The following is a 24,092-nucleotide window of genomic DNA, read 5'->3' on the forward strand; positions in this document are numbered from 1 at the left end:
ATATTTCTCTTCTGGTAGCAGCTGGAGGCAAAATTACCAAGACTGGGTGGTGTTTGTCACTTCTGTAAAAGAAACTTAATCATACAACCCCTAAATTTTAGTTTCCAGCAGATGCCATGTCCTTTGTGCAGTAAGAACATCAGCTTTCTTAGTCTGGGCGTCACAGCCGCAGCTCGAGGGACAGCGTGGGTGCCTCGCTGTCCCGGCCAGGGTCCCGTAGGCTTCCCCAGCCGCTTGTGCTGGTGCTGGCACGCCGAAAATGGGGAGTAGGGAGGTGGCGGTCGGGGGCGTTGGGTGTTAGTGGCCCCTCCCCCTTCCAGGCACTGGGGGGGCTGTCACGGGCGCTGCTCTGTGGGCAGGCCCTGGGCCCTGCTGGGGGGTGCGTGTGGGGGGAGAGGGCCGGGGGTCTGGCCCCTCTTTAAGGCCCGAGGGGTGCCCCCCAGCAGCCGGGGGCCTGTTCCGCCACGCCGCCCGGGGGCGCCAGAGGGCAGCCCTGGCCCCCTCTCAGCGCCCCTCCCAACGGCCGCGTTCTCGCGAGAACGTCGGAATGTGACGTGGCTGAGGGGGAACAATGGCGGCCGCCGCCGGTGGGGAGAGCGGCAGCGCGGCAGCGGCGAGCCCCGCGGGGCAGGAGGGGGGCCCCGGGGCGGCGGGGCGACCCGCGGAGGCGGGCAGCGCGATGGCGGTGCTGCCGGGCTTCGACGACGTCGACGCCTTCGTCAAGGTGCGCGCCGGGGGCCTGGGGCCGCGGGGCGGGCGCCGTGCACTACCGCTCCCGGCGTGCCGGGCGTGGTACGGTGCATGCCGGGTGTCGTAGTCCGGCGCGGGGGCTGCCTGAGGGCAGCGGGGTGCGGGCCGCTCCCACGGCCGCCGGCGCCTGCCCCGTGCAGGGGCCTCCTGGCCTGAGCGCCCCGCCGGGGAGGGGGTTGCCGCCTCCCCGATGTGAGGCCTTGGGCCGCGGAGGGGCCGGGCCCCCGGTGCGGGGTGCGCGGCCGTGGGGATCGCCCCCGGTTACCGCGCTCGGCATCGGCTCCGCGCGGCCCCGCCGCTCTGCCTGCCGCCTGGCAAGCTGGGGGCATTGCAGCGTGTTTGGGGGCTTTGTTAGTAATTACCTGCGTTCCTGCTGCTTTAACAAACTGTCTGTCAGACTTTAAGTACTAGACTGTAGTTTAAGTCTTGTTCTCATTACTAGACTTTCATCATTTTTTAAATGTCTAAATGACAATGTGAACTAAATGACCGCGAACTTATATCAAAAAGCCCCATATTATTATGTATTGGAACCACGCAGTTCGAACAAGCTAGGCAAAATGCGTTTCTACCAAGTAGTATCCTGGGTAAATGGAGGAACAAAGTACTGAAATGACACTAACGACGTGGTGTTCTTGCACAGTATGCTCTCGGCACAGTGGTAGCAGCGACAAAGGCATCTAATGGGCTCCCTCAGCCTGGTGATGAGTATGACTTCTACCGAAGCTTCCCTGGCTTCCGAGCGTACTGTGAAACACAGGGTGACCATCTCCTTAGCTGGTAAGGATGCTTTTGCGTCTCTGGGCTGTTGCTAAAACTTTCACTCCAAAACAGAAGATAGCACCCTTCTTTACAGACTCCAAACTTACTGTAGATAAAAATATGTTTTATTTCACATACCTAATTTTAGTTGCTCTTCTAGTGCTTGACAGTTTAAGTAACAAGTTTGAGGAGAGCCTTTTATAATGATTTGGATAGAGAGAAGTGCAAAGAGCAAAGGCGCGTCAGGCTATTTTAGAAGTCACGTGGATTGTAAGGAATTAGTTCTAACAATGCTGTATAGGTGTTTCTTCTTGTGCGATGTTCTCTGTAGATACTGCATTTGATTTCTTTTCAAACTTTGAAAACGTCAGAAGCTGAAGTGAATTGGACAGTTTAGCGTTCAGCAAGACTGCTTTCAAATTGCTAATAGCTGTGCCATTCTCTTGCTAAGCATGAGCAAGGTGATGCAGTACCATGGCTGCCATAGCCACATGAAAGATCACAGAAAAGCGACAGAGCTGGAAGATAAATTTGATATGCTGGTTGACTCCAATGATGTCATTCTTGAAAGAGTGGTAAGCAAACTATTTCTGAACATTGTTCTTATAAACTATTCAGTTGCCACAAGTTCCTCCTCCTTTACAAGAATTCCAGTGGTAGTGCTTTTACAGTTACATTTAGTGTTTCCTCAGCCTGGTGGTTTTCCCTTTTATTTTAAAAACATTTCCATGTGCTAGGCTAGCGGTCACAGCAACTAAGGCAGATGGGTTATGGCCCAAAGGGAAGGAAGGTAGTAGGAGACTTGTGAGGAAACTAAACACAGTTTGGCACAGGAACCTCACAACCTGGTCTGTAAATTCATAGAGCTGCTTCTCTGAGGAAACTTCCTGCCCCTGATGTTCACCATACTCCTGCATTTGTCTGTCTCATGTTGCACAGAATGCAGGGGAAATGGCAGTGGAGATATCTGCCTGTGTCTTTACTCTGACTAGAGTGGCTGAGCATGCTAATTTAACAGGCGTTTCGTTTGAATTTAGGGTATTTTATTGGATGAAGCAGCAGGAGTGAACAAAAACCAGCAACCAGTCCTCCCTGCTGGGTTACAGCCCCCTCAGACGATCGTTTCCAGCTGGAACCGCAGGGTGAGTCCTCTGCGATCAGTTTGCTGTGTTATCTTGGCTTTTTTTCCCAGTATTGGCAATACTGATTTTGCAGTGGAGCTGAGTAGTTAAATGTTCTGTCACGGTTTTTTAGGTGTCTTAACTTCCTTCTTTTTTCCTGTTCCTATTTATTCAAACTTGGTTCTGGATTCTGTCTGCTTTCAGTTGCCGTTTCAGTTTCATGTACACAACAGTCTTTCTTTTGCTTATTCATCAGAATTTGGAATCCTGATTCAGAGAACTGTCATTCTTAGATGCTGGACTCACTGCAAAAGTGTAACTCCGTTTTGAGTTTGAGACACAGCTTTATTCCTCTGAATGTTAGGTCAGGCTGAGTAAAAGAAACTCTGGATGTCTGTTAATTCATGTGGGTTTTACCTGTGACTTACCTTTTTCCAAATAGGCGGGAGAATTCCACAAGAGAGCTCAATCTGAAACCTTCCGACTGCTTCATGCCAAGAATATCTCTCGACCACAGCTTAAGTTTCGGGAAAAGATTGACAATTCCAACACTCCTTTTGTACCTAAACTTTTTATCAAGCCAAATGCCCTGAAACCTTTGCCTGAAGGTAAGGAGTTTATTTTTTGTTGGGTAACCTATTGAGAGTATTTGACAGAAATCTGTCCTCACAGTCTAGAGGAGAAATCATTGACTGTAAGAACAGGTAACAGTGGGAAGTGTTGACCATTTAGGTGGTGTAAGCTCTGTGACTGTTGTTTAAATATGCATAATGTAAGGGTAGGTCAGCATACAGCATCTTCTTGTTGGTATACAGTAAATGATCTGTTCCAAACAGATATTCTGCAGCTTCTCTTTACCACCATTGAACTGTGTGATGAGAGTCAATCTGGCACCAGAAGTGGTCTTGACTAGTCTAATTGGCTTTACAGATCCTTTTTCTAATTAGTTAGGAACGCCAGGTGTATGGTTAGACCTACCTCTTTGGGTGCTTTATCAAAGCCGCCAGCATAACATCCCGTCTCGGCAACATGTCGTTCTGCTGCTGGTGATTCATCCTTAGTCTGCACTGATGAGGCTGTACTTTTAATAACTGGGAATGGCTGAAAGGTTCTTCTGAAGATTTTTCAATCTCCTTCCAAGCTCTTGAGCAGAACCACCTTGTATCTGGTTTAATAACAGCCTGCTAAAACCTATTAACTAAGTTGTCATTAGAGCTGCAGACAGAAACCTTGCTGACAGCAAAAGCTGCAGGTCTAAATTGTTACAATTTTTGATGCTTTACGATTTTAATAGGATCTTGTGGTGGGTGGAGGGAAGAGAGTAGTAGGCTGAGAACATGTTATATGTGGGACCCAGTACAGTTGTTCCATATTGGTTGTTCAGCCCTCGCGAAGAGTGGACGGGAACGAAAGGAGCGCCCTGAGGACTTGGATGTGCCACCTGCTTTGGCAGACTTCATACACCAGCAGAGGACGCAGCAAACTGAGCAAGACATGTAAGAAATCAAACTGACAGCAAGGTGCTTGAGTACCACCAGTGAACATGCACTTGTATGGTCCCATTGTGCTGATGCTTTTCATGTGTGACAGCTCTGCATGTGTTTGTGTCCCCACGCTATATTGCCTGTGATTTGCTTTAGACATCTGCAGTCATTTTAAACCTATGCTTAATAAGAGACAAGATTTCCACTCAGTAGGGAAATTGCCATAGTTCTCAAAGTCTCTGTGCTCTGGCTGCATAAAGATGGCTGAAATTTAGTCTGTGCCTGTCTTCCTAATTTCCACAGGTTTGCTCACCCTTACCAGTATGAACTGGAGCATTTTTCTCCACCAGATGGAGTTCTCCAGAAACCAGAACCCCAGGTTGGTGCCCACGTTAATTTAAACTTACTGCAGATGCAGTAAGTTTACAGACAGCCACACTTGATGAATTTCAGAATTGAGGGTGGTCAGGGGTAGGAATTGATGGAAAACATACCATGCCTAATAATTTGCTCTGCCAGATGTACAGGCCCATCAAGGAAACACCCTGTCATTTTGTCAGCACACTGGATGAGCTGGTAGAGCTAAATGAAAAGCTTATGAATTGTAAAGAATTCGCCCTGGACTTAGAGGTAATCAAATTGCCTTTTCCATTAAAATGTTACATGTGTACTGTTAATACCTAGGAGACCATTATATTATTCTAATCTGTTTTGTAGTCTTCTCTTTCTCCTGCTTTTTGTAGTTTTTGACATGAAAAAGTTTGTGACCCTGCCCTGTCAGATACTATCTGTAAGGTTGAATTCAACTGTGTCAATATTATAAGTTTCCCAATGGTAGTACTGGCTGCACACTTCATACTGAATCCGATCTTCTTTCAGTTCATCTCACGGGGTTTTTTGTGTCATGCTGGTGACTGCAAAGAGACAGCTTGCTCATCCAATTGCCTTTTTCTTCATGAAGTCCTCTGCTACTTTTTCTTCCTTCACTTGGAGTGCTGTTTGTTGTATAGTATTACTTCTGTAATGGATCCTAGCTTACATCTCTCTTCCATGTTTTTCAGCACCATTCCTACAGGAGCTTCCTGGGCTTGACATGTCTTATGCAGATTTCCACCCGAACAGAAGACTTCATTATTGATACACTGGAATTGCGTAGTGACATGAACATTCTCAATGAGACCTTCACAGACCCTGCAATTGTGAAGGTCAGCTGCCAAATTCACCAATTCACCACCAGAATTCCTTGCCCTCTGCCCCTTAGTTTAAGTTTTGTTACAGTTAGTAGCACACCATGCTCTGTCTTTGTCACTGGGCTCTCCTTTCATTTTAATTTGTTCAGGTGCCTGTTTCTTTGATGTAAGTGGGGAGTTACTTGCCAAGTGCACTCATTTAGCATTTCTGCATTTCACGGCAAAGGACAGAGAGAAAAGAAATCTGGTCCTAGACATGTGAATATGAAACCACAGCACTGCCGGCCTGGAGTAGAAATGTTCTTCATATCGTTGTCAATTTGTTTTGTTTTTCAAGGTTCTTCATGGTGCTGATTCAGATGTAGAATGGCTGCAAAAAGACTTTGGTCTGTATTTGGTGAACATGTTTGATACTCACCAAGCTGCTCGTCTCCTCAATCTTGGGAGGCATTCTTTGGACCACTTGCTGAAGCTGTATTGCAACATAGATGCTGACAAGCAGTACCAGCTGGCTGACTGGAGGATACGGTAAAAACTGACCCCTTAAGTAGCACTTATCCTTGATTGTATTGATAGAGCAGAAGCATGTTTCTAGTTGCAAGCCCCATAGTTGTAGATTAGTCTCAAAAGTGAACGAGCAAAGCATTTACCTGGCTGTGCTTTGAGTTCTTTTATGAGTGTTACATTTCCTGTGTTTCTTTAGAAATTGCAATTTTGGGGGAAGATTGAGGAAGATTTAAGTAACGAGAAGTTCCTGGAGGCTTGCTTCTTAGCAGCAGCGCTTAACCACTGCAGTATTATGGAGAAAGTCAGTATTTGCACCTCTACAGCCCCCACAGAAACATTCAGTCACCTGTACTAGGTAGAGCAGTATGCTGTTGCAGCATGAGCAGATGGACCCTGCACAGCACAGAGATACGAGGTCTACTTTATGTAGGCTGCAGAGAAAGAAGAGTTATGACAAATACAGTTCTGCCATCTGATGTAGCTACATGGCAATCCTGCTCTCCAGCAGCGAACAACATATCGTCTGAATTGGAGAGCGCACACACATTACTGCTGTTGCCCAACAAATCCTTCAGTAAGGAAACAGAAGAATTTCCATAATTAGTTTTTGGCATGTTTTACATGCAATTTGCCCTAATATGCCTTGCAAGATGAAAGTGGCAGTTTGATGGGGCAACTGAAAAGTATTCATGTAATTCTGGCTTTTTTTCTAGCCCTTTGCCAGAAGAAATGGTTCGGTATGCCCGTGACGACACTCATTACTTGCTCTACATCTATGATAAAATGAGGGAGGCGCTGTGGGAGAGAGGGAACGAGCAGCCCACTCAGCTGCAGGTTGTGTGGCAACGCAGCAAGGACATCTGCCTGAAGGTAAAGCCTCACCTGCTTGAATTACCTGCATCAGAGTATGGGCTTAGTAGGACAGAAAGTCCTTGCCTATTCTACATGTATTGCATAGACGCAGGTTTTTTTCCTCTTTGTATGTCTGAAAACAGCTGTATGAACTGATTGTTGTGTGCAGTCACTTGTTTCACTAGCTAAAATCCTTGGATTCAGATGCCTTTTTGCTGGTTTTTAAATGCTAGCACTCCTTGGCCTCATGATGCTTTCAGGTCTGTCTTTTCCAAGAGCGATGTTACATTTCCAGTTCTACTAGGTGTTCCTAGAAGTTCAAAGCCTAGCTGGAGTTGCATTATGAGATAATTATATTGTGCCTGTGGAAAATACTGTCTATGAAAGTAGGCCTTGTCAAATGTTGTAAAGCTTGAAGATACTGTATGTCTAAAGCTGCTCCTGGAGTTGGTGAGGGTGGTTTTTCCCTAAAAATGGGTGAGATGTATGTTTTCCAGGGATAGGCTTCTACCAATAGTTCAGGGTAAAAGCTCCGAGGCACGTTGTACCTGAGTTTATTCAGTCCCCTTATGTCTGTGTGAGATTCTGTCTGTCTCAGTGAAGCAAGGCAAACGAGAAAGCACAAATCTGATGCTGATCATGAGTGTTTCTGTTTTTTCCTGTCCAGAAATACATCAAGCCCCTTTTTTCAGATGAATCCTACCTTGAGCTCTACAGGAGGCAGAAAAAACATCTCAGCCCACAGCAGCTAGCAGCATTTAGGTTGCTGTTTGCATGGAGAGACAAGGTGGCACGTCAAGAGGATGAGAGTACAGGGTAAGAAGTCTTTTGTTACAGACACTGGCTTAATACTTCAGTGAGTTTCTTGGATTGTGCTTCTCCCGCCCTGAGGTGAAACCACTTTGTTACCTGTAGGGATTGGTGTACTACCTCGGGCTGCTTTTTACAGAGGTGGCCTGTTACGTTAGCAGTAAACTCTTACAGGTGTCGCCCTGCTTTATTTCTTTTTAACAGATTTCATCTTTTCAGACCTTGTAATTGGGGCAGACTTTGCACTTTGAAGGTATTTTTAAAGAGTTTTTAACATTCCGTTACATTTACACCGCCTTTTTGTGTTGTAGATATGTGCTACCAAATCATATGCTATTGAAGATAGCAGAGGAGCTGCCCAAGTAAGTTTTGTTCACAGGAGTCTCATTTGATTTTAATATCCAACAAGTCATTTTCTAGTGTGTAATTTGTTCTGCAGTTGGTCCCTTCCTTCCAGCTTTCAGTACTGCTTTTCTCTATAGCTGTTCACTTTTGAAGAGAAATAAACAGCAATACTCCTTCAGAAGGCTCCAAACTTATTCCGGGATACATCTCTCTCTGATTTTATTCCACTAATAAAACACATTCCTTTGCATTGCTATATGTCACATGTCCCTGCCTGAGATTCCTACAACATTACAGAGCAAGAGGGGGATGAGTTCCCCTGTAGCATTTATTTGGGGGGCCGGGAGTTCAGTTCCTAAAGGGATGGCAGGGGGGCAGGGGCAAGGGGCAGATCCCTTAAAACTCTGAATTTATACATTTTCCTCAAACAACGTGGCACTCATCAGCTAACACCCATATTTTAGAATAACAAAAATGCATCTTTAAATGCAAGTCCACTGCTGGGCTCAGCTTCCATGGATGAATACTGAACAAGAAACAAAATTAATATGGGGACAGACAGAAGACAAGTGAGAGGGGGCTGCGTTAATGGTTTCTCCTTATCTGCACAAACCTGGTTTAGAAGAATTTTTCATCACAGAAAATAAACTCTGACCGATTAATCTGACTTGTCTTACTCTGTCACAGTCAGGACCATGGTTGTATCTGGTTGCACATCCTTTGAATGCAAATGCCTAACATATCAGCCATAAATATAGCAGACTGAATTTTTCTCATCTCTCTTTAGGGAACCCCAGGGCATCATTGCTTGCTGTAATCCAGTCCCACCACTAGTTCGCCAGCAGATTAATGAATTGCATCTTCTCATTCACCAGGCCCGGGAGATGCCTTTTCTCAAGGTAGGAGTAGCTCATACCACGCAAGAGACTCATCACTTGCTTTCTGTAAGCCAGGGACTGGAGCTAAATGGTGACCTGCAATGATGTGTGTGCTGACGTTTGCTTTCTGAAGACTATGAATATAGCATTCTGTAGTAGAGCAGAAAGATATATTGCATCTTCTTCTTGCCTATCTGTTGTCTGCTCTGTACTGGCTTACACACAATGTAGTTTACTGGAGAACTATAGCAGTGAAAGAACTGATGCTATTTGAACAGGGTGCAGTTGTCTGTCTTACGTTGCACATCATGTTTGCCTGTGTGAGGAAGAAACGGACCTTGTGGAATTTGTTGGTCCATGTAAATGGATTCATAAATCTTTTACAGCTATGGTGAAGCAAAAAAAAACAAACCCAAGGTGTAAGAGGGTCATTTGTTAAGATATATATTGAGCATGTTGCTTATTAATACAGTCTTCCTCCTTTAGTGAAATAAACTCATTTGTGAGTATGGATGTGTCCTTTCTGTGTGAGGTGTTTATAAACATATCCATATGCACTTCAGAAGAAGAAAGAATGAAGTTCTATCAACCTGCTAGCTTATCAATGAAAACTTGGCTAAGGAGGCCAGCCTAGAAGAAACAGGGCAGGTGGCATTTAAGTGACTTACCTTTCTCTCCCATTCTAGTCGGAGATTCCTTTGGCAGTCACGAAGGGAACACCCCTCTCCAACCCTGAGGTACTGTTTACATAATGTTTGTTACCTAATACCTTAAGCCTTAAACTCAGAAACAAACGAAGCAAAATTCTAACTTGTAGTAAATCATTTCTTCTCATCCATTTTATGGGTGTCTCGGCTTTAGCTTAATGTTACTTTTCCGTGCTAAATTCTATAAGGTTACCGGCTGCAAATCGCTATTTTACAAACCACCATAGCAGCACTTAAGGCTTCGTCAGCAAACACTCTAGCTGCTGGACAGTTTCATGTGTGTTAGTCTATATTGACTGATCTGTAAGAAGAGAAGTTCCAGATGAGTTTCTAAGGCTGACTTATTTAATCCCCTCATGTGTATGAAGTAAAGCATCTCCATTAGCCCCTGGGTGTTTGCACAGATAGCCTTTTGATGCCAGATGCAGTGTGCTCTGCCAGGTAAGCTATATAATGAATATTCAGTCTCTGACTTTCACCCTTTTATTTTAATTTTCATTAATGTACCTCCACAATTTGTGAAAACACATACAGATATGTAGAGTAGTGTATTAATGGTGTTTGTAATTTGAATCTCTCTGCAGAGGCTGGAGAATACCTTCTTTGGACCACATGACAGTTCTCGGATTCCTATGGATGATTTTCAGAATAACTCTGCCTTGGGTAATTTGGACTTAACCTAAAAACTGTGCTAATAATGACATGATATGGTTTTGACATGGGGAAGTAAGCAGCCCTGAAGAAACTTTCGGTGAAATCCCATTACACAAAAGCAGTAAAATGTACAAGTATCTAATAAAAATTTTGTCTTCTTTTCCTTTTCATGTAGAGTCTGCACCGGTTTTGGAACATGGTTGTCTCTTTTCAGACAGTGAGAGGACAGTGAATATTCAGGGTGTTCAGCCAGAGTCAACGTGTCTTGTTGCTACTGCCACTGTCAGCATATTCAGTGTAAGCAACATGTTTGTGATAGCGTCAGTATTTTAAGTATTAGAAAACGTACTTAATAATCTAATAAAACTGTGTGAAAGTGTTGCAAGAAATAGTAAGTTGGGACATGCATGGAAATGAGACTGGCTTCCTGTCAGGCATTTGGTATAACCAAGACAACCAGGTTAGGGGGCCATCAAGTTAATTACATCTCTCTGGAGGGTTACTGCCATTGGTGGAGTTTCAGAGAGAGTGAGAAATAACATGCATGAAACCGCAGTAGCCAAACCCCAAAATTATTAATGTTAATATTTCTTCCCTTTTTTGGCTTTTTTTTTAGGAATGTGATGAAGATAAAAGCAACAAGGCTTTAACCACTGCACAACAGAAAGCTCAGCGTATAATGGAGTCCTTTGAAAATCCATTTAGAATGGTAAAAGCTCCCAGTATATATTAGTAGTGTAACTCAAACTACCTCGTGCAGAGGATGCTCTGAGCTGTTTTTCCAGGCATATCTGAAAGATGTAGCATCAGCTGCTGCTCTTCCTGGAATCAAGAGATTGTCCTTGCAAAACACACACATGTAGACTTGTTTACAAAACACACTGAAATGCCTCTTAGATATATGTCTTTCTACATAGTAAACAGACCTTTCACTATTGGGTTTTTTTAATCAAGTTTGCGGGTTTTTTAATTTGCATCATATTTTGGTCTTTACTTCATGGCTAGAGCTAGTGAGCTGATTTTACTCTTCTAATGAATCAGAAGAACAATAGAATACTTTGTTATAGATTTGGAGTGGCAAATTACTAGGTTATAATATCAAAACAACTTTTTCTGTGTGTGGTTGTGGGTTGGTTTTTCAGGGATTTTTTTTGTTGGTTTTTTCTTCAACGTTTCTCTTGGCCATAGCGGTGGTAACTTTTCTTTTTCCAAAAGGTGTTTGATCTGTAGAATGTTTCTTAAATGTGAACTTTTTGATTTGGAACATTTTAAGTGGCATTTTAGCAATGAGCTAAATGTCATGTGCTGTGTTTAAAGCAGAATGGTTTTCTCCTCTTTACAGTACCTACCTTCAGAACAGAATCCTGTCTACGTCTCACAATCTGCAAAGTTTGACCCATCATCAAAAATTTATGAAGTAAGACTCGTGCTAAACTCTCCTGCTAAATCATACAAAAGAAACAAATAAGTGATTATTTTCCTTGGGAACCACAGCAATTATAGATATTTTTTTTTCATCTTTGATTCTCCATAGAAAAAGAATGTGAGTTTTGAGAAACTTGGCATGTTTCTGAATCTGTAGTTCATTGTTTCTGTAGCATTCGTATCCCTCGAAGAATCAGGGATTGGAGACATTCCACTGTATATTCCGTCTGTCAAAGCTACAAACTACTACTGAAGTCTGTACCTGCCTTTGTTCTCACGGCTTGTTTGTAGCTTAAAACTTAAAGCACATGGTTTTACCTGGTGCAGCAGATCTTAATCTCTTCTACAATCCAATTTGATCTTTTGTACTCTTAATGAAGAGCAGCATGTGGTAGCAAGTTTATAAACTCCCTTTTGCCATAAAACTTCAAAGAAAGTGAGCCCAGGTAATTTTTTTTCATTGCAGATCAGCAATCGATGGAAGTTGATGAGTCAGACACAAGTACAGGAGTCCAAGGGTGAAACCAAAAAGAAAGCAACCCAGCAGTCAGGTATGGCGGTTCTTCCCTTTCTCAGTGTGTTGGCCAGCATGCTTTTCCCAGTGCACATAGGTTGTTTCCTACTTACAAGAAAAACTTAGATGATGGATTTCCTGATGGATGAGATCTTTGACAAAGATTGTACTCTCTTTAGTTTGAGACTTGCTACAAGCTGGTTTGCTTGCTTTTTCTGAGCTCCTGGCTAACTTACTCCTGCTTTTTATAGTAATGCTTGTTTCTTTCCGTAGTTGCTCGTGACCAGGCACAAAAGGTGTATAAAGAGGCAACAGAAAATATTGTGTCTGTTCGTCAGCAAGCTATGGTATGTCACTGAATTCCCTACTTCCAGTCCTTGCCGCTCTTGACTTGTATAACATTGTTCAGAATGAGACCCTATAACTCTGACATACCTTTGGAGTCCTACAGCTCTGAAGTACCTGAATGACAGTTTTTTGATAGCAGTCTTTCTGTGGCTCTGCCCTTTGTGTAGCAACAGGGCCCTAGCAACAGTGCTGTGCAAGTCTTTGCATCCCTCCATATCTTCAGTAGGGAACGTTTTCCACTGCCGTGCCATTCTGCTCCTCACTTGCCTAGGTTCCCCTTGATCTTCCTGTGGGGCCACAGCAGATCTCAGCCTCTAGTAGCCTGTGAAATGAAAACTTGGCTTTTAATCTGAAAAGTCCCTGCTACGAAGGAAAAAAAAAAAAAAAAACCACACAAAACCCCAACAGTTTAGGTCCAAGGAAGAACAGAGTGCTGTCTCCCCACACTATAACTGCCACAGGCAATAGCTGTCACTGGAGCCTGGGTCCACTGGGCAGTTCATTTGCATGCCGTATTCAAGCCTACACAGAGATGTTTCATTCTCCTCTCCTGAACTTGTCCTTGTTTTGTATTCTGTGGGTTGCTTTCACAGCAGGAACAAGCTAGTAAGAAGAGGGAGAGAGTCATGAGTGAAATGGGAACAGAGCTGCCAAATCAAGAAAAGAAACGGCCAAAAACCTCCCAGCAACCAGAGGAGCTGGAAGCACCGAAGCAGTTTACCCCCTTCGATTATAGCAAGTCCAACTTCAAAGTATTTGCGGGTAAGATCTGGATCTCTTGCTAGAGTGCTGCAGGCTGTGGAAAATGTTGCCAGCTGAGCCCTGAGAGGGCTCTGTGTGAATGTAGGTACAAACTGTTACAATGCACTTACCTTACAGTGGGGAAATACTAAAAGAAACTAACTGGAGGACTGTGCAGTTTAGCATCCCTTTTCCGATTTGGAAACAAAATCCTGAAAGCGTTGGCCAAGGGGATTGTGGGTTCAGATTTTGCTTCTTTTCTCTCTAGAGAAAGTCATCTAGAGAAAGTGGACCCCAGAAGCTAGGAGGCAAAGGAGATTTTTATCTATTCGAAAGCATCTCCTGCCCTTAAGAGACCATTCTGGTTTTTAGCATGTGGGAGACTGCAGTGGAACCTCCTTATCATCAGAGGAACACCGTGGAATATACTGTTCTTTATGGGAGATTTTAGTGACAGCTTCTCTCCTCTCTGCCTTAGGAAGCAGCAAATCGAAGCAGTCACCACAGTTTGATCCTGCCAAGCAAGCTTATGCAGGCAAGGTACGAGCACAACATGAAAGAAGGAACACAAGTGTTGATGATAGCATGTACCCAGCTGGGGACTTGCTGGGGAAGGCAGATGACTTTTTCTGGATCTGCAGAATGTTCCCTAACAGCACACGGTACTGAGGGACAGCTTCCAATCGCAAGCTCATACTTTGTATTAGAGCCTCTTCCCGTTCAGGTTCTTGAGGCCCCTCAGACTCTCGTTTTTTCCCCACCTCTTCATACATTGTTCACACCTACGCCTCCACGCGTCACAGGTGCAACACTTAGACCACAGCACAACACAAGTTCCACAACAATTGAGATTGTTTAAATTTTCTTTCTTCTCATCAGTTTCTCAGTGAAACACATACTTAGGGAAACCTGTGACCAGCATAGGGCAGCTCTGGTGTTGTCACCCCCCAGCCACCCCAGGTCACCCCTGCAGACCTGGGTTACCTAAATCCCCCCTTGTATACCCTGCATAGTGCTCGTGTGGAGCGCTTGGTTGCTGATGCGTGATGTCAGTGGCAATTCAGGCACGAAGTAATAGGATGCCCATGTGTGAACTCATTGGGCGCTTGAGCGCTAATTTTAAGTTATGAAAGCTCATTTCTAGCATTTCAGCTGCTTTTCCTGTGCATGCTGCCTTCCTGCATATTTAACTGGAGGGCAAATGGTACCAGGGAGCATCTTAGATATTCATGAAACATCATATTTTAGAAGCTGAATGAGCTCATGCCTGATAGTGTAGGGAAGTTTCCTGTGCAATCCCTTTGCTGTGTCAGTTGAAACTTTTTTCAGAAAAAAAGAAACTGATGGGTGAACTTGGGACAACCTGTACAGATCTTTCTGTCTAGATGGGCAAGGTTAGTCGTCAGTGCGTTATTGTGCCTCATGTGTCAAGGTTAAACCAGTAGAACAGCACTTATTTGGATGCAGTCAGTGCACGTCCATACAAAGAAGTGCTAAAACATAAAGCTCACGGTGTAAACGAGCAGTGTTCCTTTGAAGGTGGAGGGACCTGGCAGCACATGAATCTCATGGGATATGCTGTATTTGGAAGTTACCTCACTGTGGTGGTGGTGTGGTTTTTTTTTTTTCTGTGCAGAAATTTGCTGGAGCTAACAAACCTCAACAATCTGGAAACCGAAGCATGTCCTACCTGGCGGGGAAAGCTGATAGGTGTGTTGTCAGCCTGCTCTCATCGCAGTGGTGGAGTGTTTTCATGCCTGTGCCCTGGAGCTATGGGCAGAGCGTAGCTATTGTCCTCTATTGTTGTGGGAGCTTAGGTGCATGTTTAATGGGAAGAGGTTGTGCTTAGTCAGTCAGGATTAATGCAATCAAAGACAACTCTGGGTGGAAGGTTTGAAATGCAGAGGTAAAAGTTTGTGTTAGTAGATGTGGGAGTCCTTTGGCCACAGAGATAGGTAGAGGTGGGGAGAACATGTACCTAGCTTGGGAGGATGATAAGTAACAGTACTGCCAAATATGAACATTCTTCTTCTGAAAAGATACTTAATGTGTAGCTTTACAAGGCTTGATCCTTGAGTATTATTTAGACATAAAAGGGCAACACTATGTAAGGACAGGACTGGAGGGAGAAAGGTTCTGTCGGCATCCATAGCCCTTTCCCAATAGAATCATCATAACCTACAATAGTCTTGAGTGAATTTAGAGCAAGAGTTAAAGCCTTTCTGTCTTTTGCAGGGATTCCAGGCACCACTGGCCGAAGAGATAGTCCTTGTTACAGGACCTGTGGGAGCTGCTGCTGAATGAAACAGTAGTCAAAAGTATTGTCACCATAGGAAGGCAAATACTGGTCGTTGAGCAGTTTTTGTACAGAAATGTTTTTAAGCCCATTAAAATCCTTTTTTTTCCAAAAGGAAAAACATCTTTATGTCACTTGTATTATATTCACATTGGGTCTTTTTCTAATTATACTCACGTATGTCGCTTTGTTTCTAATTTTGGAAGTTTATCTTGTGTCCTCAAACACAGGCTGGTTGCTTGAAATCCCGAAGAACCATCATGTCAGTGGAGTAACCTCTTGGCATCTCTAAAGCCAGCACAAAAATAATAGAGAGATTCAGTAGATGTGACTCAAACGCCAGCAGTCCAGAGGAGGAAATAAGGCCAGACTATCTTTTATGTTAGGCCTTGCTTACAAATTGAACTGCACAGCACATCTCTTACAAGACAAGGTAATATGAAAAATGAGTGTGTTTACTTGGTAGAGTTTGTTTATTTTTAAGCAAAGATTTTATTTTAAGGGGTAATAAAATAGTTGGGGTGCTTTTTTTACATCAGAGACCAAGTGGTTATGGAGTGAAAGCAATAGCATTAAGTAGAAGGTAAAAACAGAGTGCAGTATCGGGTTGGGGACAGCCAGTGAGGCTCTGTGCTGCAACTGAAGCTCGGTACAGCTATTCTAACATTTCGAAATTTGAAGTACTTGCAGCAAATTATCCTCGAGCCGTTGTGGAAGGAGTGTCGGCCCATAATTTGGTGGATGGATGGATGGCAGAGCTTATTCTAAATGCTGACAGCGGAAGGCTGGTCATGCTGCTGTAAAAGATGTAAACAACGTGACAGTTTAACAGTCAGGAGTGCTGAAGGGTAGGGCTGATGTGACTTTGCTTGAAGCCACATTAAATCAGTGGCAGAACTGCTCCCTGGATTACTGTCACTGCGCTGACTGGTAGATCTTGTGCTCTTTCTCAAAGGCCTCGTCTTTACTCTGATTTCCTTTTCCGACTAAGGATTTTCCATTTTGTGCTCGCCTGTTTTGGCAACAACAATGTACTTGGTTGGGCTAGGTGCAGGGAGCGAGTGGGTGGCAGTAAAAACTTCCCTCTCAGTTACAAATCAGAGGGCTTTATTTTACAAAGAGCATGAGGAGGTTTGGGATTTATTTTGTTTTCAATCATTTCCCATATTTTTGGGGAGTAGTGAGTGGAAGTAACAGAGGAGGGATTTTCCTCCTTAGGTACTTCAGTGTGAACAGTGCCAGCTGAGCAGCATTGTAATGGCAGAACAGAGTCCCTTTCTGCTCATAAAATCTGCTTGCATGGCTGAATATTGAAGAATGTTTTTGAAGAGGCAGTTAAATAGCAATTGTCTCTGAAGTGCATTTGCGGGGACTGCCAGTTCCCCCACTTCGTGTCAGCTTTGCCACTTCTGACCTTTCTGTAACTTGAAGAACAAGCGAGTTACACCGAAAGCCCCATTGGCTGGGGAAGTAGTAAAATTTTGGAAGTTTCTGCAAGTCCTCTACTTAAAACTCATGCAAGGTGACAGTTCAAGGATGGTCTTAATTTCAGTCTTTTTTCCTGATTCTCCTTCAAGAATTGCAGCTGGGTTCTAGAAAGTCTTTAATGGAAGCGAGCAGGAATCCACGCGTGCTTTATTCACCCGGCTGCGCCGTGAATCGGTGCAGCTATAGCAGGATGTAACCGAAGCGCACTCGGCAGCGGGGCAGCGGCTGGAGAAGGGCCGCATCCCCTGCTCGGAGCGGCTCTCGGGGCAGCCCTGACAGCGGTGGCCCCGGGCAGCCCTCCGCAGCGCGGCCGCGGGCGGTAACGGAGCTGCCTTCGCGGGGGGGGCGCGGCGGGGAGCGGGGAGGCCCGGGGGGTCCCGGCGGGCCGGCCCGGGGGCGGCGCGGCAGCAGCGGGTCCCGGCGGGTGACGCGCCCTTTCCGGGCGGGGCGGGGCCGGCTCCGGGCGCGCCGGCTCACGTGGCCGCCTGCGTCACGCCGCGCCTGGGCCAATGGGGACGCGGCGGCGCGCGCGCTGGCGGCCGGGGGCGGGGCGGTGCGTGGGCCCCTGCGCGCGGCTCCCGCGCCGGCGGGGTCAGGCGGCGGCGGCTGCGCGGGGCGGCGGGGCCGGGCCGGGATGGAGCGCGGCGCGGCGGCGCTGATCCGCGAGGGCTGGTTCCGGGAGACGTGCCGGCTGTGGCCGGGGCAGGCCATGTCGCTGCAGGTGGAGGAGCTGCTGCACCACCAGCGCTCCCGCTACCAGGAGATACTCGTCTTCCGCAGGTGCGGCGCGGCCGGGAGAGCGGCCAGGGGCGGCGGCGGTGGTGGTGGCGGCGGCGGCGGCGGCGGTGGTGGTGGTGGTGGTGGCGGCGGCAGTGGTGGCGGCGGGGGGGGCAGCGGCGCCATGCGGTGGGGCCTGGCGGCGCGGGGAGCGGCGGGGAGCGCGGCTGCGGGCGCGGGCCGGCTCCAGCCCCGCTTCCCCGCTCTCCCCAGCACCACCTACGGCAACGTCCTGGTCCTGGACGGGGTGATCCAGTGCACGGAGCGGGACGAGTTCTCCTACCAGGAAATGATCGCCAACCTGCCGCTCTGCAGCCACCCCGACCCCCGCAAGGTGAGCGCTCCGCGGGGGGCCCCGGGGCCCGCAGACCGGCCGCTCCGGGCGCAGCCGCGCTGGGCAGGGCAGCGCGGGGGGCCCGGCGCCGGGGCAGGGGCTCCCGCGGGGCTGCCGGCCTCCCGCCGCCCCCGGCCCCGCCGCCCCCGAGCCCGGCCGGCTGACGCGGGCGCCCTGCCCGCTGCGCTCTCCCCGCAGGTGCTGATCATCGGCGGCGGCGACGGCGGAGTGCTGCGGGAGGTGGTGAAGCACCCGGCCGTGGAGTCGGTGGTGCAGTGCGAGATCGATGAGGTGCGTTGGGCTGCGCGGGGCGCCCGGGGACGCCGGCGGGACTCACCTGCTGCCCCGCGCCAGCGGCCGGTGCCTGCGCTGCCCGCCCCGCTGCGGGACACTGACAGCGCCACCTCCGCGCCTGGCCGGTCATCTACGTGGCAGCTGGCGGCCTCCCCCATGCGCTGCCTGCCCCGCACGGACGGCAGAGGCGCTTACCGGCCGGCGCGGCCACCTCGGGATCGGGATCGCTGTGGCTCGCGGAGGTGCTGCTCTTCCCTGCCCCCCCCGCAGAACAGAGCTGCTCCTGCCAGGGAAGGGTGGCCGCGCTGTTAAGCAGCCTCCTGTGGCCGAAAGCAGGAAACAAGCCGGGGGGGGGGGGGGAAGGTTGATTCTGCGATAGGTGGGCCGGTTCTCCTCCCCTCCGTCCGTTTGTTCTGATGTTTAATTTCTAAGAAAGCTTTGCTGTCTCCTCAGAGTGAGGCAGCGCAGAATGGGAAGCGCTGCTCTGTGAGCCTGTGTACTCTGCCAAGCTAAGTAGGCATATGTGCCTGGTTCTGAACAAGCGCTGCCTGACACCAGCGTATTTTTTTGTCTCTGCCAGCTGTGAGAAGCTTGTAGTGTCCAGTACGCTTGCAGGCCCAGGGCAGCGGCTAGTCTAACTAGTCTAACTAGTTTAAGAGAAAACTGTGTCTTATTGGGGGGATCGATGTAACAGCTATAGAGCAGAGGTGGGGATCTTTCTCACTTTGCATCCAGAAACCTGCTGGTATGGGTTTATTTAGGAAGGAGGAAAAAAAAAAAAAAAGTCTTCAGCTGAGATCACCTCTACAAGTGATGTCCGCCAGGAAAAGGAGCAGAGAGCAGTCAGATCTGCAGCCGTATTCTCTTAGTTCCTCAGGGAGCTTTTGAAGCTCCAAGTTCTTCTTGTTGAGTTTGGCAAGGACAGACCAACAGTGTCACTGAACCCTGAGGCTGTAGGAAGGGGCTGAGTGTAGCTTGTTGGCTGAAGATGCTGACAGCTCTTGAGGATCTAGCTAGCGAGTCGGATTTGTGCTGAAGGCATGGAAGGAAATGACTCACTGTGCTGTTCTTTCAGCTGCAGCTGCACAGTAGCCTGCAGAGTAGCTCCTTGCAGCCCCCCCGCTGACCCACTTGTGCTCTCTGTGTTGCAGGATGTGATCCAGGTGTCAAAGAAATACCTCCCAGGGATGGCAGTGGGGTATTCCAGTGCTAAGCTGACCTTGCATGTGGGAGACGGTTTTGAGTTTATGAAACAAAATCAAGAAGCCTTTGATGTGATTATCACAGACTCGTCTGACCCCATGGGTAAGAATTCTGGCCATAAAAGGGCACTGCTTTCCACACTCCTTTTCTCTTCTGCCTACCTCTTGGAAGCAACGCCAGCTTGCCCAGGCTCCTTTCAAGTGAAAAGACTGTCACTGACTTGGCTCTTTTGGTAGAGAGCAGGATGAAGACCAGAAAATTGTATTAGCAAGGCTTCAAGCCAGCTGTCATGTTTTTCTCCTCAAAATTCAACTCCAGCAGCTATTGCTTCTGGCAGAGAGTTGACCCTCGAATCCAGCAGTCCCATGGGGAAATACAGAACCATGCTGGCAAAGGCGGCTTTGCCCGTGTGCCTGCTAATGAAGCAGTGCCCCACACGCGGTTGGTGTAGCTACCTAGCCTAAAGATGGCTGTAGTGAGGTTGCTGTATTTCCAAAGGGGAAAACCCAAGTAGAGAGGGACCAAATGTACTTACGGTGCCTCGTTTTAGGGACCTAAGAGCGAGCACCTGAGTCACCTTCGCTCTTGCTGTAGACAACACATGGAAGGGCATCTCTAAAAGGCAGTTTGGAGCACTTTCTTTGGTCAAGGTCCTGGGCTCACTATTGAGTAAAGCTAAAATGGTCATGGTTTTGCTGTGCTAGGTGCAGGCTGGGCTTCACCCAGGGTCAAAACTTTTTTACTTCTGGATCGTCTCCAACATTTGTGATCACCAAAAAGCCATTTGAAATGTCACTTTTCCAGTGCAGTCCCTGTGCAGTCTGGGCATTCAGGAAACTCTCGGAAACCTGCTGTCTTAATCTCTCTCTAGACATGATTCTTTACTTACTTTTCTCCCAGGTCCTGCAGAAAGCTTATTCAAAGAATCTTACTACCAGCTGATGAAGACAGCCCTGCGTGAAGATGGGATTCTTTGCTGCCAAGGTGAGGACTCTGTCTCTGGGCAGAGGCTGATGCCAAAGCATTGCATGCAAAGTGTGAGGCACAAAGGGGACTCTTCTTGGGGAGACATGATGTAGGGAGTGAAATCCATTTCAGCTCATGGGTACAGGAGCGTTTTTGATCTGTATACATCAACTTGTTAACTGCTGGGCTGTGCTTAGTAAAACTGGCATAAGGGTCTTATCTTGCCTTTGAAACCGCATGAGCTGTGCGGAGTAGAGCAGGTTTGGACTTGGAACCACTGTTAACCAGGCACAGGCCTGTGCAGAGAAGGGCAGCTCTCGTTCTGCATCCTGTCTCCCTTTCTCCCCATAGGTGAGTGCCAGTGGCTGCACCTGGATCTCATTAAGGAGATGCGTCAGTTTTGCAAGTCTCTGTTCCCTGTTGTGGAATACGCCTATTGCACCATCCCCACGTATCCCAGTGGGCAGATTGGCTTCATGCTCTGCAGCAAGAACCCGGTAAGTTTCAGGCACCTGAAGTGCCCTTTTCCACTCTCTGAAAGCACCCGCAGAGCCTCAGGCTGTCTCTTAGAGAGCCTGAGCTGTGGCACTGCGCTTGGCCAGCTGTGGGGCCTCTGGACTTGTGCTGGGCCCCAGCTCTGCCCGCCCAGCGCCCCTGAGCGCGTGCACCTTGCTCAGTGCCGAGTCAAGTGCGGAACTGACCAGCAGTGTGTACCCAGTGCCTTAGGAAAGGGCATTGCTTTCTCTCTAGTACAACGGCCTTGGAAGGGAGGAAGCCACTACCAATTTCCAGAGCCTGTTAAGGCTTTGACTTACTGATGCTGGCTGTTTATAAAGCAGGCACCTGCTTGGTAAGAATCACCTTGCAACTGGTAATCTGCTTGTACAGAGGCCTCCAGGTGACAGTCAGTGTTAGGATGCGGGATGGTGACTGTGTCAGACCACGGAGGTCCGCTCTCTTCCCAGTCTGCTGCATTACAGCCAACCTAATGCAACTGCCACACTGGTTTAGGGAGCCAGCAGCGCTGCTGCTGTATTGGATGCGTATCTGGGGCACTGGCAGCATGCACTGTGCCTGACTTAATGCAGGCACGGGTTCTGCTCTGAAGAGCAAAAAAAGCCTTGCTTCTTAGATGCTTGGGCACAATCTGACAGCTTAATCTGGCACGTGGCTCACACACAGCCTGACCTCATACACTGACATCTGTGAATAAGGGCTGGTCACACGAGGTACGGAGTGTAAACTCCAGCCCTTGGGGCTGGAGCTGTGCAGAGCCTTTGACCTCAGAGGACAGAGTCATCTTTTCCTGCAAGTCCACTTGGTTCTCTGCCATGAATCGGGATGCCTTTTGCTTGTACCAAAAAGCTACATTATAGAGCTACCTGGCTTTTTTTTGCAGAACACAAATTTCCGGGAGCCTGTGCAGCAGCTCTCACAGCAACAGGTAGAGGAGAGGAGTCTGAAATACTACAACTCAGACATTCATCGGGCAGCTTTCATTCTGCCAGAGTTTGCACGGAAGGTAAGCAAGGCTGTGCTGTTATTCCTTCATCAAGGATGAGGTATGGCTTTTCCTTGGCAGGAGCGGGAGCGTACAGGACTGAGGATTTCCTGCAGCCCTAAAGGCTTCTGTGGGCAAGTTGGAGCAGGACAGCATTTTGTATGACATAGCAGAGTATGATTCAGTCTGGGAAGACTGGTGTTCAGTTTGGAACTGTTCTTTGGGTTGATGTCCCATGCCTTGATAGCAGATGACTCCTACTTCACCTTCCAAAGCCAAGTCCGAGAGCCTGCAGAACTGGCGTTTCCCACTGGAAAGCTCCAAAAGTCTTAGATAAAACATGGTTGTGGTTTCTAGCACAAACTAGGTGGTAGAAGAAAGGATGCTGTAGCGTAGCTAAGGCTGCCTTCTTGAAGGATAGTCTATATTTCTGCATCATTCCATCATCTAGCTGGGTTGCAGCTGCACGTTCCAGAAAAAATCCTCCTTTGAGTGTCCTAGGGACGCAGGCAAATGCCCTGGTTGTGTCTGAGCTGTACTTCTGTTGAGGACTGGTAGAGCTGCAGCAGGTCTGGCCTGACACTTTTTTGTCTTTGGCTGTCTCCAGGCCCTGAGTGATGTGTGAGACTGAGAAGCTGCTTCCTTCCCTCAAGTTGGACCCTGAGATCGTCAGTGATGTGGTTGGGACCTTCCCAGCAGACTGCAGATTTGCTCTCCACTATGTGGGATTGTTTAACCCTTTGCCATCCAACATTCCCTTTGATGTGTTAAAGATGATGGGGCGTAAGCCAGATAAGACTATTGAAAAGGTCCAGTGACTTATTGCGTGAGGTGAAAACTGTTCTTTCCAGGGCTGGAAACATAAGAGGTCTTCTTCCTTTCTTTCCTCCCTGCACCCATTCTAAATTCTCCCCTCCCTGTGCCCCCCCATCCCACCTCCACCCCCTACAACTGACATGATGTATTTATAACTGAGACTTATTTCTGTCTGGTGATCTTCTGAAACCTGGGAAGAGTCCAGAAGGGTCACTGACTCAGCCTTAAGCACAGAGAGCGAGAGCTTTGTGGGCAGCAAAGTTAGCTTGCTCTCTCCTAATAGGAGCTCCCTGCTGCTGAGACGTTTCGACTGGTAACGGGTCTGAGCCTTCATGTCCCACTGCCCTTCTGCAACACCTGCACTGTTCTGCAGCACAGTCAGAGAAGTCACAGTGCAAACTGTTGCCATTCACAATAGGTCTCCCTCCAACCCTGATGGAGTAGCAGTATTAAACACCAGCCAGGCAGGCTGGCAGCAGTCTTGTGGCTTTTTTTTAAAAAAAAAAAAAAATTGGTTGGAAACAGAAGTGCTGAGGTACTAACAGACTGACTCCTGTTCTTACCTCTGCCATCAAGAATGGTTCCAAAGAATGTTTATCAATATGGTGATAGGCGCTTTATATATATAAATATAAATATATATATATAAAAAACAAACCTTAGATCCATTGCCTGCTGTTAAGTACTGATGTTGGGGAGTCGGTTGTGCTGACAGATCTCTCATCTCAGTCATGCTGAGATGCCTCAGGCCTGGGTACTTGCTAGTCCTTAGGAGGCATCATTATTTCTAATGCTGCCCCCAGAATCCCCAGATGCGTAAGTTGTTTTTCATTGTACTCTGTTGTGAGATGGATCTGCCTCCACTTCTTTACTTCTGTTTTAAAGACCGTGTACCAGCACTGTGCAGTGGGTACCTTCCCAGCACAGCCACTGTGCGGTTGTCACTCCCTTGCAATCAATTAAACACTCGGCTCTGGTTAAGGTGACATCAGTGTGGGTCGGTGTGCTTCTTTGGGGGGCAGAGTGTGGGGGTGGAAACAGAGATCCTGAACGTTTGTTGTGCTTGTCAGAAGACATCCAGGGGTGCTCTGTAGTTGGTCTGACTTCCTCTCTCCCTTGTCTCTAGGAGTGACAAGTTATCACCAAAAAAATGCTCTGAAGAGTGATCCCATTGCATGTTCTGTATTGTAACCTGACTGCCAAATAGCCCCAGCTTCTGTTATCCTCACTGCTGCAGAAGTCAGCACCTTCTATCCAAGCTGTTCTCTAGTCCAAGTGCTGCCTCTGGTACACCTTTCCAAGCTGTTCTCTAGCCGCCCATCCTCCCTG

General features: G+C 47.5%; 2 protein-coding genes across 3 annotated transcripts; both read left to right on the forward strand.

Annotated features, from left to right (window-relative positions):
• The first annotated feature begins 559 nt into the window (after positions 1 to 559).
• Positions 560 to 15,507, forward strand: EXOSC10 (exosome component 10). 2 transcript variants are annotated; one of them, XM_037382165.1, is made up of 25 exons: positions 560 to 724; positions 1,394 to 1,530; positions 1,964 to 2,087; positions 2,550 to 2,654; positions 3,076 to 3,241; positions 4,018 to 4,129; positions 4,421 to 4,496; positions 4,637 to 4,747; positions 5,179 to 5,322; positions 5,645 to 5,835; positions 6,528 to 6,684; positions 7,334 to 7,482; positions 7,788 to 7,838; positions 8,609 to 8,720; positions 9,386 to 9,436; positions 9,991 to 10,069; positions 10,236 to 10,357; positions 10,677 to 10,769; positions 11,403 to 11,477; positions 11,952 to 12,036; positions 12,273 to 12,346; positions 12,941 to 13,109; positions 13,567 to 13,628; positions 14,725 to 14,798; positions 15,324 to 15,507. In XM_037382165.1, exons 1-25 carry the CDS (start codon positions 572 to 574, stop codon positions 15,352 to 15,354), a joined length of 2,703 nt encoding a protein of 900 aa, XP_037238062.1. In that variant the 5' UTR covers positions 560 to 571; the 3' UTR covers positions 15,355 to 15,507. The 2 variants fall into 2 exon arrangements, with proteins under 2 accessions (XP_037238062.1, XP_037238064.1); XM_037382167.1 differs by having other exon boundaries at positions 10,275 to 10,357.
• Positions 15,508 to 17,444: 1,937 nt separating this feature from the next.
• On the forward strand, positions 17,445 to 23,749 carry SRM (spermidine synthase). Its single transcript, XM_037382170.1, has 8 exons — positions 17,445 to 17,652; positions 17,863 to 17,983; positions 18,182 to 18,274; positions 19,429 to 19,582; positions 20,381 to 20,464; positions 20,798 to 20,943; positions 21,846 to 21,968; positions 22,555 to 23,749. Exons 1-8 carry the CDS (start codon positions 17,507 to 17,509, stop codon positions 22,570 to 22,572), a joined length of 885 nt encoding a protein of 294 aa, XP_037238067.1. The 5' UTR covers positions 17,445 to 17,506; the 3' UTR covers positions 22,573 to 23,749.
• The last annotated feature ends 343 nt before the right edge of the window (positions 23,750 to 24,092 follow it).

This window comes from Falco rusticolus, chromosome 3, assembly GCF_015220075.1.
Source record: "Falco rusticolus isolate bFalRus1 chromosome 3, bFalRus1.pri, whole genome shotgun sequence".
NCBI lineage: Eukaryota > Metazoa > Chordata > Aves > Falconiformes > Falconidae > Falco > Falco rusticolus.

What these genes read in the sequence shown, in the direction of transcription:
- EXOSC10 (XM_037382165.1), top strand. Translation starts at nt 572, where the DNA reads ATGGCGGCCGCCGCCGGTGGGGAGAGCGGCAGCGCGGCAGCGGCGAGC. An exon ending in CAGACCCTGCAATTGTGAAG is followed by an intron (nt 5,323 to 5,644) that starts GTCAGCTGCCAA and finishes TTGTTTTTCAAG; the next exon opens with GTTCTTCATGGTGCTGATTC. An exon ending in CAACTTCAAAGTATTTGCGG is followed by an intron (nt 13,110 to 13,566) that starts GTAAGATCTGGA and finishes TCTCTGCCTTAG; the next exon opens with GAAGCAGCAAATCGAAGCAG.
- SRM (XM_037382170.1), top strand. Translation starts at nt 17,507, where the DNA reads ATGGAGCGCGGCGCGGCGGCGCTGATCCGCGAGGGCTGGTTCCGGGAG. An exon ending in GCCACCCCGACCCCCGCAAG is followed by an intron (nt 17,984 to 18,181) that starts GTGAGCGCTCCG and finishes CTCTCCCCGCAG; the next exon opens with GTGCTGATCATCGGCGGCGG. An exon ending in TGGGATTCTTTGCTGCCAAG is followed by an intron (nt 20,465 to 20,797) that starts GTGAGGACTCTG and finishes TTCTCCCCATAG; the next exon opens with GTGAGTGCCAGTGGCTGCAC.